The 14,605-nt window shown below is 35.7% G+C and overlaps 1 protein-coding gene across 3 annotated transcripts in view; it reads right to left on the bottom strand.

Moving 5' to 3' along the window:
* The window catches only part of AK5 (adenylate kinase 5), a 237,174-nt gene that overhangs the window by 185,707 nt on the left and 36,862 nt on the right, over positions 1-14,605 (bottom strand). For all 3 annotated transcript variants that reach the window (XM_079923258.1, XM_079923256.1, XM_079923257.1), the window contains exon 6: positions 1,469-1,660. In XM_079923258.1, the coding sequence (XP_079779384.1) occupies positions 1,469-1,660 (192 nt within the window). The remainder of the gene's footprint in view (positions 1-1,468; positions 1,661-14,605) is intronic.

The following is a 14,605-nucleotide window of genomic DNA, read 5'->3' as shown; positions in this document are numbered from 1 at the left end:
GAACGTGACAAGCAGGGAGTAATCAGAGACACTCTGGTAATACCTTTAAGCCTTGCAAACATCAGTTAAAACTCTGGCTCTGCAGCTTGCAGTTGGGCTTTTGTCTGTAGGGTAAATTTCTATTTTTATGACACGACACAGAAGTCAGCATTGCTAATTTCCAGGAGAAACAAGCAACAACCCCAACAAAAAAGAGCCAGAGAAACATCCACCCTGATTTTCTTGAATCTTTCATGTCACTCAATGTCTCTTTTAGACCATAAATGGACTCTGGCATTGTGGACAACTTTCATGTCAGATTTATAATTCTCTGACATGACAACTTTGACTTAAAGGGCAAATTCTAATAAATATTTCTTTATAGTGATAAAAAGACTGCAAAGAGATTATTATTCAAATGTCGTTGACTGTCTCTTTCATTCTAAGGGCACTTTAGGCTAATGAAGAGATTTTTAACACAGTAAATTGTTAGGTCATAGGAGCTCTGTGGATGGGCTTCAGTAGATTTACCTAAAATTTATGGAAATCATCTTATGTGCATTTTATTGGGATGGGCATGTATCCCTTTCATCAGATTCTGCACAGCTTGTAGCCCCACTAGACAAGAATCTCTGGTCTCGTGAGAAGAGCTAAGGGCTGAAAGGAGGGTTATGCCAAAGTCTGCTACCACCACGGAGCACCCCAAGCTGCTTTGGTTTTAGTGTCTTCTTCTGCAAAATGCCTCAGCTGGCCAACGATCCTCTGTCTCCTCTATTCCATAATTGAATCTCTGATGTGTGGGGACCGTAAATTTAGCTAAGTTTTTACCTTCAGCTTCCTGTATTCTAATAACTGTACTAACCAGTGATTCAGCTTCATCCTTCTTTGGCACATTCAGTATCATTAACCACAAAACAAACTATTTATGAACAAAGTTAATATTTGCATTGTATCGATGGAGCAGAAAGATCGATGCCTTCCATTTTGAGACAATATCACTTCTTTATGACAAGTCAAATGCTTAATAACTTTTTGGGCCATCAAAATCTCATTTTTTTATGTGGTAACCTATGATAAAGTCTAACTTACAATTTAAGTCTAATATAACACTGTATCAATTCTGTTTATAAGCCTATCAATTTTATTAGGTTTTCAAAGACAGAAGAGTTGAGAAACTGGGCCAATATTGCTTAAAATGATCAAAAAATTATTTTAAAATACTTTAAAATTTGTGGGCCACAGAATTCTAGCCAAGGTTAAAATTTATCATTTTTTGTAAAATCAATTAAACTAAAGTGAAAGTGCTTTTACCATCACGGCTTAATAAAGGCAAATCAGGTCAAAATTACCAATTATTTTTCATTGGATCTCCACCCAAGAAAAGTCACTTTTTTAAGGTAAAAGTTATGTCTAAATGAGAAGAACATAGGATAATTAGAAATCTGAAAGATCACTCTTGTACTAGACATGTAAATTATATCTAACTTACTGTCATGATGAGCCCCTTTTCCTGGAAGTATTTAACCAATGGAGCAGCGTTCTGCTTGAAGTTCATTAGTCTCCTTTGGGTAGCTTTCAAATTGTCATCAGGCCGCCCCTGTTGCTCTGCGCGCCTCAGTAATCTTTCTTTGAGCCTCTGATTGGTACAGGCCAGGAACACCACCAAGTCAGGAGTACAGATCTGTGGAGAGCATCAAACAAGTAGACAGGCATTCAACATACCAACCAATGTGAGTGTGGGCAGTGGCATTTCTCTCTTCTGGGTCTGTGGAGACTGCCATATTTTTGACCCTCTATGTTTTTGCCAGCATATTTCCAGGGCTACGGCTCCACACAAGGCCAGGAGGAGCTATTGCTATTACAGTCCATGTAAATGGTATACTTCAACTCACAGAGTCGTGTACAGTGGCCCTCCAAATTTCTGGAAAATACTTTTTGCCTATTCTCAAATAAGTTTTCAAATTTCAAGTTAAGATCAATATAGGCCAAACTCTGCCAAAGGTAGATGTGACCTGTTTAGAGGGGAAATGACTATTGAGCTACAGATATTCTCTACAGTAAACAAGGACTGCTGCTATTATTACTATGTGCTGCCCTTTTAAAAGTATGTACTGTATGCCAGGCCCAGTGCTAAGTTATTTCCTTATGCTGTTGCTAAACTTTACAACAATCTGCAAGGTAAATATTATCTCCATTTTAAAGATGAGCAAACTGAGGCTCTGAGAAATTAAGTACTTGTCTGAGGTCACATGGTCAGTAAGGTCAAAGGTGATACTTGAACCCAGGTCTGTCTGGTCTATGGTCTGTGTTCCCTCCACTATTACAAAGAATCAAATGGCTCAAAGGCCTTCATAAATTTCTGAAAATACCAAGGAATAACATGAAAAGAACCTATGAACTAAACAGTTTTTATTTAACTCAATTAGAACTAGTAATGTATGTAAAAGATAACGTGATCATTTAAAGTGAATGTATTTTCTTGTTGAAAATGGGACAAGAAAAAGAGGCAGTTTTGCATAGCGCTTTAAAGAAATGATCTCCAAAAATTTTTTATTGTATCCTCACATTAGTAAATTATTTGAGCATCTACCTCAATAAATATATACCTATTAAATTATAAATTATGCATGAAGGTATGATAGCCATGTACTACCATACTAATATATTGTATATATTACATACGTACATACATATGTACGTATGTAATATATTGTATAATAGTATGTATGTTGTAAAATACACACAAAAATACAATTTTTAAAGGATGACATATGATAATCGTAATTTTAACATTTTCTTCCCACACTACAGTGGTTTGCCTTGTGCACTCTTGAGACCACTGGTTAGAAAATGGACCCTGGAGTCTGGGAAACATGGATTACTGTTCTTGCCCTAGGATTTATCAGCTGAGCTATGGGCATATGGCTTAACTTTACTAAGCCTCCATATCTTCATCTGTCAAAAGAGATACATGAACCTCCTCCCTGAGTTATTATAAAGATTAAATAAGATCAGCACAAACTTGATCAATGGTAGGTGCTCAACAAATTTTAGCCATGTTTAATATCTCTTGGTTGTCATGATTCTATATTGTCCTGGTTCTCATTTAACTTTTTGTTCTGTATTTTTTTTTCTCTTTGCTCAAATTTTTTTCCTTAAAAATGTAACACAAATAATGATGTTTATGAGCCTTAGATCATGTTTTCTTTTGTTTTTCCCTCTCCAGGTTCTTATTCTCTCAGCTCCCTTCCACTGTTCTGGTTTCAACCACCTATCTTTTGTTGATGGATTCCAAATGTACATTTTCAGCACTGACTTTCAACAGCACTTATATCCTATATGATCAAATGCTTATATGACGGCTCTACCTGAAAGTCTTGTTTTTTTTTAAGTTTTTTTGATGTGGATCATTTTTAAAGTCTTTACTGAATTTTTTACAATATCGCTTCTGTTTTTATGTTTTGGTTTTTTGGCCGTGAGGCATGTGGGATCTTAGCTCCCCAACCAGGGATTGAACCCACACCCCCTGCACTGGAAGGCGAAGCCTTAACCACTGGACTGCCAGGGAAGTCCCTGAAAGTCTTAATATTTATTACGTGTGACTCAGCAAGGCCAAATCAGTTCCAGCACCTTTTTACCTGAATGAAATTCCCATCTTGCTTATATATGTATTTGTTTATTTATTTATTTTTATGGTAGCAACACTACTTTCCTGAATCTCTCAACTAGAAGTCTTTTTTAAAACTTTTTTTTAATTGAATGAAAGATTATTCTTTTTTTTTTTTTTTTGCTGTACGCGGGCCTCTCACTGCTGTGGCCTCTCCCGCTGCTAAGCACAGGCTCCTGACGCGCAGGCTCAGCGGCCACGGCTCACGGGCCCAGCCGCTCCGCGGCACGCGGGATCCTCCCGGACCGGGGCACGAACCCGCGTCCCCTGCATCGGCAACCGGACTCCCAACCATTGCGCCACCAGGGAAGCCCCAAGATTATTCTTTTAAAAAAATAAATTTATTTATTTATTTTTGGCTGCGTTGGGTCTTTGTTGCTGTGCGCTGGCTTTCTCTAGTTGCGGTGAGTAGGTACGGGAGCTACTCTTCGCTCTGATGCGTAGGCTTCTCATTGCAGTTGTGGAGCACGGGCTCTAGGCACACGGGCTTCAGTAGTTGTGGCTTGTGGGCTCTAGAGAGCAGGCTTAGTATTTGTGGTGCTCAGGCTTAGTTGCTCTGTGGCATGTGGGATCTTCCCGGACCAGGGCTCGAACCTGTGTTCCCTGCATTGGCAGGTGGATTCTTAACCACTGTGCCACCAAGGAAGCCCTGAATGAAAGAGTCTTTAAATTCTATAGTGTTTTACAATTTTCAAAAGTTTCACAAATGTGATTTCATATAATCCCATAATAACTCCTTTTAAAATTCCCTACTCTTATATTGCCCCTCCCCCCTTCCCCCTGGTAACCACTAGTTTGTTCTCTATATCTGTGAGTCTGCTTCTTTTTTGTTTTATTCCCTAGTTTGTTGTATTTTTAAGATTCCACATATAAGTGATATCATATAGCATTTACCTTTCTCTGTCTGACTTATTTTACTTAGCATAATGCCCTCCAAGTCTATCCATGTTGCTGCAAGTGGCATATACACCACATCTTCATCCATTCATCTGCTGACGGACATTTAGGTTACTTCCCTACCTTGGCAACTATAAATAACGCTGCTATGAACATTGTATCTTTTTGAATTCTCAGCTAGAAATCTTAATATCATTTATAACCCTTATCAAAACTTCACTCTCTCAGAGCTATCACCATGGACTGTGGAGTTTGGTCTTGAAACACTATTCAGATTCCCCTTCCCCCAGTTCCCACTGCCACTGTGTAAGCACAGGCACATACTTGCATAAGTGATTAAGAGCATGAATTTTAGAATCAGATCATCCTGATTTTATATCTAGAATCTGCTATTAGTCATTTGTCCTTGGGCAAAAGGTTCAATATCTCTGAACTTCAGTTTTCTCAACTATTTTTCCCTTCCCATCTCAGTAGTTTAATATGTCCCATAAAACACTTTTAAGTAGCTTTTGAGAACCCTTAACAATTTAAAAATCACTTTGTAATTTTTGCGTGATATATGGTAAAGAGATTATCTGAAGTTAAAACTTTTATACTATCAAATATTATAATGCAAAATTCAAATTAAATAAAATCCTTGGTAATATTCAGTCTTACCCAACATAACAAATGACATCCTTTTAAATTTACTTTGAATAGCATATAAGGGAGAAGACAATTTTTGACAAATAAATTAAAATGACAGGGCTTCCCTGGTGGTGCAGTGGTTAAGAATCTGCCGGCCAATGCAGGAGACACGGGTTTGAGCCCTGGTCTGGGAAGATCCCACATGCCGTGGAGCAACTAAGCCCGTGCGCCACAACTGCTGAGCCCATGCACCACAACTACTGAAGGCCGCGCGCCTAGAGCCCATGCTCCTCAACAAGAGAAGCTACCACAATAGAAGCCCTCGTATCACAAGAAAGAGTAGCCGCTGCTGGCCGCAACTAGAGAAAGCCCGTGCGAAGCAGCAAAGATCCAACACAGCCAAAAATAAATAAATAAAAATAAATTTATTAAAAAAAATTAAAATGACATTATATTGTTTTTGGTTTGGTCATATTGTATATTAAAATATGGAAAAAACTTCAACTACTAGCTCAGTGTTGAATGCAGGCAAAACCTGCATTTAGAAATTCTTGCATTTTGCGTTTAAACAAATTAAATGCTATACTTTAATACATTTTGTGTTTTGTTTCAGACTGCAATGTATGTGCTTCTCCCTACTTAACACAATGAGGTTATGGGGAGACTTAAATATGTAATCATCACTATGTTTTTTCTTTTAGAATTGGCTTTTGAAATTAGCTTGAAATTTATAAAAGACTTTTTTACACTTTGATAAAACTGCATTTTGTTTATTTTAATTAATAGACTTTAAAAAAAGCAGTTATAAGTTTATAGGAAACGAGTAGAATATCTAAGGTATTTGTTGTTCCTGTTGTTTCTTTAATTTCTCCCAATACTTTTTATTGCAGAGCTCTGTAGTTTTCTATGTAATGTTCTTGCCCATTTAAAAATTATTCCTACCTATTTGATATTTATTTTTATTTTTTAACATATTTTTTATATCTAAGATTTTTGATCAATGAATGCAACTTCAGGTCTGATATAGATGACTTTGAAGTGAATCTGCAAAGCTATTTAATTTTATAATTGTAATTAACTTGCTGTCTTTTCTTGGTATAAACTAAACAGCATATAACCAGTGATACAAAAAATTAAAACGTGGAACAGGCGAGACCTCCATGGTAGCTGGGATAACCGGCTGACTGCTCAACAGTGATCTCAGCCACAAGCATGATCACCTGATTCCTAGTCACCCCCGCACATGCCCACTCATTAGGACCCTCGTTCTCCAACAGTGCTCAATTTTAAAAGAAAAATGTAATTGTTTATGGTTTTTTCCCAAAAAATGTAAAATAGAAGTAGTCACCATTCTTTCCCAGAAGATGTGAAGCACCTAGAAAGTTTTCATGAAATTCACTCATGAAACATTGAAAAGTATCACCAAACGAAGTGGATCCTTGGCATACCTTTTCTTAGCCTATGTTCTCAAAATGTATTTGCCGATTGAATGAATGAGTGAGTAAGTAAAAGATGAGAACAAAGACCAAGCTACCACTTTTGTCTACATGGAAGTAAACTTCCCAATTGCTGATATTTTTTCTGCCATTGGATCAACTAAATCAATCTTTTTTTCCCTGTCATTATATGCACAAGTCAATCTTCCTCTATCCATTTTCTCAAAGTCCCTTATCTGAATGATTACTCTGTTAAAAAGAACATATGACCATCTTTGATTAGCAAAGATGTATTATTCACAGTATCAGACTACTAAGTGAACTTATTTTAGTGAGCTCTCTTCTTAACTGTCAGTGCTTTTGACTGCCATATTCTTTATGAAGACATGTTCAAAGGCCTACACTCCATAGTTCAGATCACTGTCAGAAACCAAGAAGCAAAGTATGAAAAAAAAAAAACCCACAAAGAGAGAAGATCACAGTTGGAACAAAAACTGGAATCACAGACATCAGAGATGAGAAAATCTTGGAGGTTATCTAGCTCAAATTAATGCCAAACCTGTAATCATCTCTACAATCTCTTGACAAGTGATTTTTAAACTTGAAGCTTTAAACTTGAATGTTCTTTGTGAGCATTTCTTGTGATGCCTCACTACTTTTGAGGCAGTCCCTTTCATTACTGGATAACTCTAATAACTGGGAAGTTCTTTCTAATACTGGGCTAAAATTTTCTTTCTTAATTCTGCCTATAGGGAAAATGTAGAAGAAATCATTTCTTTCACCCATTAAGCATTTATTGAATATACACCATTATTGCAGAGGCTAGACTAGATCAAAAAGGGAAAAAGGATAGATACCTGGACTTCACTATCATTTAACATGGAGATAATTTCCGGGCAAAGCTCTTAATGGACTGTGGGGCTGAGGGGACAAAAACTGGAATATGGGGCCTACCATGGAGGAGGAGCTCTAGAAACTACTACTGCTGCGCCCAACTTAGGTTCCTGGTTGGAATCCTAAAGGGCTATACCATCAGAGTTTGTGTGAATCAGCCTTCACAGTACTAAATTCCATTTAGAATCATCCCATATCCTCATTATACTAAATGTATTAATAGCCAATTAGGCATTGAAAACAGAATTAGTGAACTAAAAGTTCAGGAGAAAATATCCAGACTGAAGCAAGGGGGAGAGGGGGGTAGGAAAAGTACAGAAAAGAGCAACAGAGACATATGAGACAATGCTTAGAAAATTCCAGAAGAAGAAGAGAGAAAATGAAGAATCAGTGTTTGAAAATGTAATAGCTAAGAATTTTCCAAACTCATAAATAATATCAAGTCCCAGATTCAAGAAGCAATATAAACACCAAGAAGAAAAAACTCAGATCTAAGCACATCATAGTAAAACTGCTGAAAGCCTAGACAGACACACACAAAAAAATCTTTAAAGCAGCCAGAAAAAAGAAATGATAGATTACCTTCAGAGGAGCAATAACAAGACAGTTAAATTTGCCAAAGAAACAATGAAAGCCAGAAAACGATGAAATGACATCTTTAAAGTGCCAATAAAAAATAACTGCCCATCTAGGTTTCAATATCCAGTCAAAATAGCTTTCAAAAACTAAAAGTAAATACAGATATTTTCAAACAAACAAACACTGAGAGAATTCTCATCAGAAATTCTACTCTAATGGAAATATTAAAGAATATTCTTCTGGTAGAAGAAAAATGATCCAAGATAGAAATCCGGCCCAGAGGAATGAATGAAGAGCAATGAAATGATAACTCTGTGGGTGAACCTAAATGAAGATTGACCATATAAAAAATATTAAAAGTATCTTGTGGTACTTAAAACAGAGATGAGTCATGAGGCAGGTAAATGAAGTTCAACCTTTCTAAGGTCTTGCTTAGGAAGTGGTAAAAGTACTGATTTCTATGAGACGTGAATAAGTTAATGTTGCATGTCATAATCTGTAGAACAGGAATCAGCGAACTTTTTTTGTAAAGGGTCAGACAGCAAACATTTTAGGTTTTTCAGGCCATGTGGTCTTGTAGCATCAAAGCAGCCATAGGCAGGAAAGCAGGAGTGGGGACTGGGGAGAATGCAGAGGAGGGGTCAAACCAGTGCAAAGGTGCAGTGTCGGGTTAGTCACTGTGATGGAGACTGGGATGCCATGCTGCTGGCTCTTCTAAAGGGACATGTGTGAGGAGCCTCTATTTATCAGAGCCTGTCCCCTGCTGGTCAAAAGTACCCCCTTGGCACACTGCCTCCTTCACACTTTCACAATGTGTATATCTCAGGGCAGGAAGTCAGTGAGTTGCTGTCCTGGGCAGCATTACATGGGTACAAAACTGGTCACAGCAGCAAAGGTCAAATGAAAGGTGGGCTGAGAGAATATAAGGTAGGGCATCAGAGGTGCTAGATACAGCAGTACACTTGAAATATAAAGACACAGAAATGCTAAAAGTAAAGGGATGGGAAAAACATACCATGGAAACATTAACCAATAGAAAGCTGGTAAAACCATACAAATATCAAATCCAATTAAAAATGGGCAAAGGAAAAAAAATATCAATTGAAGGTATCCACTAGGAAAGTGGGTCTTGAAAGTTCTCATCATGAGGAAAAATTTTTATAACTATGTATGGTGATGGACATTAACTAGACTTACTCTGGTGATCATTTTGCAGTATATACAAATATGGAATCATTAGGTTGTAGACCTGAAACTAATATAATTGTAATTAATACAATTATTCCTCAATACATTTTTTAAATTAATAAAATGCCTAACAATCCATTTTCTACAAAATAAAGGGCAAAGGACTTGAACAGACATTTCTCATTAGAGGACATACAAATGGCCAACAGGTACAAAAAGAGTGTGCTCAGACTCACTAATCATCAGGGAAGTGCAAATCAAAACCACAACGGGGGAATTCCTTGGCAGTCCAGCGGTTAGGCCTTGGCGTTTTCACTGCTGGGGCCCAGGTTCAATCCCTGGTTGGGGAACTAAGATCTCTCAAGCTGTGCAGTGCGGCAAAAGATACCCCCCAAAACAAACAACAACAGCAACAAAACAACACAATGAGATATCACCTCACACCTCACACCTCACACTGTTAGAAGGGCCATTATCAAAAGACAAAAGATAAGTGTTGGTGAGGATGTGAGGAAAAGGGAACCCTTGTGCACTGTTGGTGGGAATGTAAATTGGTTCAGCGACGATGGAAAACAGCATGGAGATTCCTCAAAAAAAATTAAAAATAGAACTATCTCAATTCAGTAATCCCACTTCTGGGTATATATCCAAAGGAAATAAAATCAGTACCTCAAAGAGATATCTGTACTCCCTTGATCACTGCAGCATTATTTACAATAGCCAAGATATGGAAACAACCTAAAAGTCCCTTGATGAGTGAATACGTAAAGAAAATTAGTATTTTATATATATATATATATATATATATATATATATATATATATATATATACACACACACACACACACAAAGAGCTAAATATTCAGCCTTAAACAAGCAGGAAAACCTGCCATTTGTGACAACATGGATGAACCTAGAAGACATTATGTTAAGTGTAATAAGCCAGACACAGAAAAACAAATATTGCGTGATCTCACTTTTATGTGGAGTCTAACGCAGTCAAATCCACAAAAGCAGAGAGTAGAATGGTTGTTGTCAGCCGCTGGGTGGAGGGGAGATGGGGAGATGTTGGTCAAAGGGTACAAGGTATCAGTTATGCAAGATGAATAAGTTCTGGAGATCTAATGTACAGCAATGCGACCACAGATAGTTAATAGTACTGTATTGTGTACTTGAACTTTGCTTAGAGGGTAGATCTCAAGTGTTCTCATCACAAAAAAAATTTTTTTTTAAAAGAAGAAAGTTGTAACTGTGTGAAGTGTGGCTATGTTAGTGAGCTGGATTGTGGTGACTACTTCACAATGTATATATACACCAAAAGGTCAAATTGTATGCCTTAAACATATGTAATTTTTATTTGCCAATTATATCTCAATAAAGGTGAAAAAAAATCAGACAAAGTAGTCGACTTTAGGGAAAGAAATATTACTAGAGGTAAAGAGTGTCATTTCATTATGATAAAAGATTTAATTATCCAGGAAGACATAATAACTCTTAATTTGCATTACCCAATAATATATGCTCAAAGTATACTGAACTTGGACAGGACTAAAAGTAGAAAGTTACAAATCCACAGTCAGAGTGGGAGATTTTCATAAATCTTTCCAAATAACTGATAGAACAAGTGGCAAAAAAATCAATATGGAAAAAAATCAGTAAGGTTATAGAAGAGTTTAATACAATTAACAAATTGATATATATTTATAAACTATAACCATCAAGTTGAACACAGAAATTTTAAAATACGGACAGAAAATTTAAGAAAGTTGACCATGTTCTGAGCCATAAAGGAAATCTAAACAAATTTCAAATGATCACACAGATTATCTTTAATGACTACAACGGAAATAAACTTTGCATAAATAATAAAAATATAAATAGAAAATCCCTGTTTGGAAATTAAGCAATACATTTCAATATAATTCCTGGGTCAAAGAAATCACAATGGAAATAAAAATATTTTTAATTAAATTATGATCAAATTATATATAACATTCCAAAACTTGTGGGATGTAGCTATATCCATAGATACAGGGACATTTAATGCCTTAAATGAATATATTAGGGGAAAAAAGAAAGGTTGAAATTAGTGATCTAAGCATCCATCTCAAAATGGTTAAAAAAAAAAGAAGAAGAAAAAATCAGACCTTTTAGGTCTACTAAAAAAGGAAAAATATAAGAGCATAAATTAAATTACATACATAGTTAAAATGCATAATAAACACATTATAGCTAAGGGTTCATTCTTTGAAAACACTAATAAAATCGATAATCCCTGGTGAAACTAATCAAGGAAAAGAAAAGGCAAAATATTGAGAATAAAAAGGAAGGTATCCCTAAATATCGTACAGCGATTAAGATGATAAAATAGGATATTAAGAAACACTTCATGAAAACAAATTGGAAAATATATATGAAATGGACAGATTTCTAGAAAAACACAACTCTCCCCCCCCAAAAAAAGAATAACCAGAAAACCAGAATGGCTCTTTATTTATGGAAGATATTAATTCCACAGTTCAAAACTCTTGCACAAAGAAAACTCTGAATCCAGATGGCTTCACTAGTGAATTGTATCAGACACCAATCTAACAGAAACCCTTCTACTAAATATAAAGAAGTAAATACTTCCCAATTCATTTTATTAGGTCTGCATAATCTTTGAATCCAAAGCCTGACAAGGACATTGAAAGAAAGAAAAGTTATAGGTCAGTCTCACTCATGAACGCAAGCAAATATTCTAAGTAAAATATTAGCAAATGAATCCATCAATGTATAAAAAGGATTATATACACCATGACCAATTCAGGTTTATTCCATGAATGAAAAATGTGTTTACCTTTCAAAAATCAAGCACTGTTATTTACCAAACCAACAGAATAAAAAAGAAAAAAAAAAAATCATGTGATCATCTTAAATATGAAAAAAGCACTTGGTAAAACTTAACATCCCTTCACGATAAATACTCTTATCAAACTAGGAATTCAAGAGAATGTCCTTAATCTGATAAATAATAAATACATAGAAGTTACAGCAGGCATCATACTTAACTGGGAAATGCTGAAACCTTCCCTCTGAGATGAAATAAAGGTGCCCATTATCATTATTTCTAGTCAACACTGTAATGGAGATTTTAGACAGTAAATTAAGACATGAAAAAAAAAAAACCCACAAGATTGAAAGGAAAGAAATATAATAGTCATTTGAGATAATATGATTGTATGTGTAAAAAATCCAAAAGAATTTAAAAGCCATAAGAATAAATATGCATATTCAGTATGGTCTCTGCCTAGAAGGACAGTATACAAAAATCAATTTTATTTCTATATACTAAGAACAAACAATTTAAAATGAAATAAAAATGCTAGTTAAATAATTAAAAAATCATTTAATTGCCTAGGGGAAAATCTAGTGAAAAATGGTACAAGAACACTACACAGACCTTGGCAGAAATTAAAGATTTAAATAAAATGAGGTATATGCCATATTCATGAATGGAACACAATATCATAATGTCATTCTTCCCAAATTGATCTATAGATTTAATGTAATCTTTAAATTCAAGCAGGGTTTTTCTTTGTGTATGTGTGTATGGGAATTGAAAAATTGACTCTGAAATTTATTTGGAAATTCAGACGGCCAAGAATAGCCAAGGCAATCTTCAAGACAATCTTGAAAAAAAGAATAAAGTGATAGAACTTACTGCCAGATAGTGTGACTTATTACAAATCTACAGTAATTAAGACACTGTGGTATTGGTTTTAAGGAAGACCAGTAAACCACTGGAACAGAGAGAGAACTCAGAATCAGATCCACTGCCCAAATATATGATTTACAACAAAAGTGAGGAAAGCACAGTCTTTTCAATACATGGTACTGGGTCAATTGGATGTTCATATGGAAAACAATGACTCTTGACTCCCTACATTATAGGATATGCAAAGATTCATTCCAAATGGATTTTCAGATCTAAATGTGAAAAGTAAAATGATAAAGATTTGAGAAGGTGACATATAAGAAAATAGCTTCTAGACCTTAGGGAAGACAAAGATTTCTTAAATAGGGCCTAAAACACCCTAACCATAACAGAAAAGTTTGATAAATTGGATGGCTTTAAAATTAAAAAACACTAATATATTTATTAAAATAGACTAGTAAGAGAATGAAAATGTCAGTTGCATAGTGGAAGAAGATATTTGCAACACATATAATCAACAAAAGGCTTGTTTTGAAAACATGAAAAGTAATCTTACAGATCAATAAGAGAAGGAGAAAACAATAGAAAAATGGGCAAGAAACTTGATCAGGTATTTTTATAAAAGAGGATATCCAAATGACTAATGAATTGAAAAGGTGCCAACATCATTAATAATCCAGGGAATGCAAATTGAAATACGTACCCACCAGAATGGCTAAAATTAAGAAAGAAGACCAACAATATCAAATGTTAGCAAGAACATATAACGGTTGGAGCAAGTTTGTGATAATTCATCAAACAGCACACTCAAAACCTGTGTACCTACTATGTGCTAGATTCTATTCTATACACCAAAGACTAACAATGACCACAAATCAGGTATGTCCTTTCCCTGGCTGAGCTTATGGCCAGTTGGAGGAGACAAATTTTAATCAAAGAATCGCACAGATAAATATAAATCTATAACTGTGGTAAGTAGCTCTTACTATGAGAATATTATAATAGGGAGATCCAAACTTATCATGGAGATCATGGAAGGCTCCTATGAGGAACTGACAATTGAGCGGAAATCTGAAGATAAGAAAGGATTAACTAGAGAAAGAAGGGGAGGAAAGAGTGGTCTTTCCAAAAGACCAGAAATTCATAGAGAAGAGCCAGCATGTGGGCCTAAGAGGAATGCAACACCCAAATTTTGCATGAAGTTTGCAGCTCACAAGATGAGAATCTTTTAGACATCATCCTCCTAGAGAGGAGACCATCTAAACAGGTAGGCAATTTTTTTTTTCCAGGATAGGGGAAGCAATTAATGTCTTGATTGGGAATCTCTCCAAATTAAGTTTGACATGTACAAGTAGAAAATTCTAGACACAGGAACAGATGAACTGGGACCCTGGCAAATATGAAGTTCTGTCATCTGTTTTCTTGGTCTGCTCTCTTTTCCCAATTAACATGCATGGGCTCTGCAGCACACAACTTGGTTATAAACTCCACGACTTAAGCTATTACATTAAGACCCTTGGGTTTACAGAAAAGGACAAGAAGTACGATAATGTGAATCTCTAAGGAAAGCAAGTTCAAGACTCTTCTTCCATTCTTCCTCATCCTCTTCTCTTCACTTTTGAGGAGAAAGGTGCAGCCAAA

The sequence above is a fragment of the Stenella coeruleoalba genome (assembly GCF_951394435.1).
Source record: "Stenella coeruleoalba genome assembly, chromosome: 1".
Taxonomy (NCBI): Eukaryota; Metazoa; Chordata; class Mammalia; order Artiodactyla; family Delphinidae; genus Stenella; species Stenella coeruleoalba.
The sequence above is the reverse complement of the archived record's forward strand: the minus strand, read 5'-3'. Positions and strand labels throughout refer to the sequence as shown.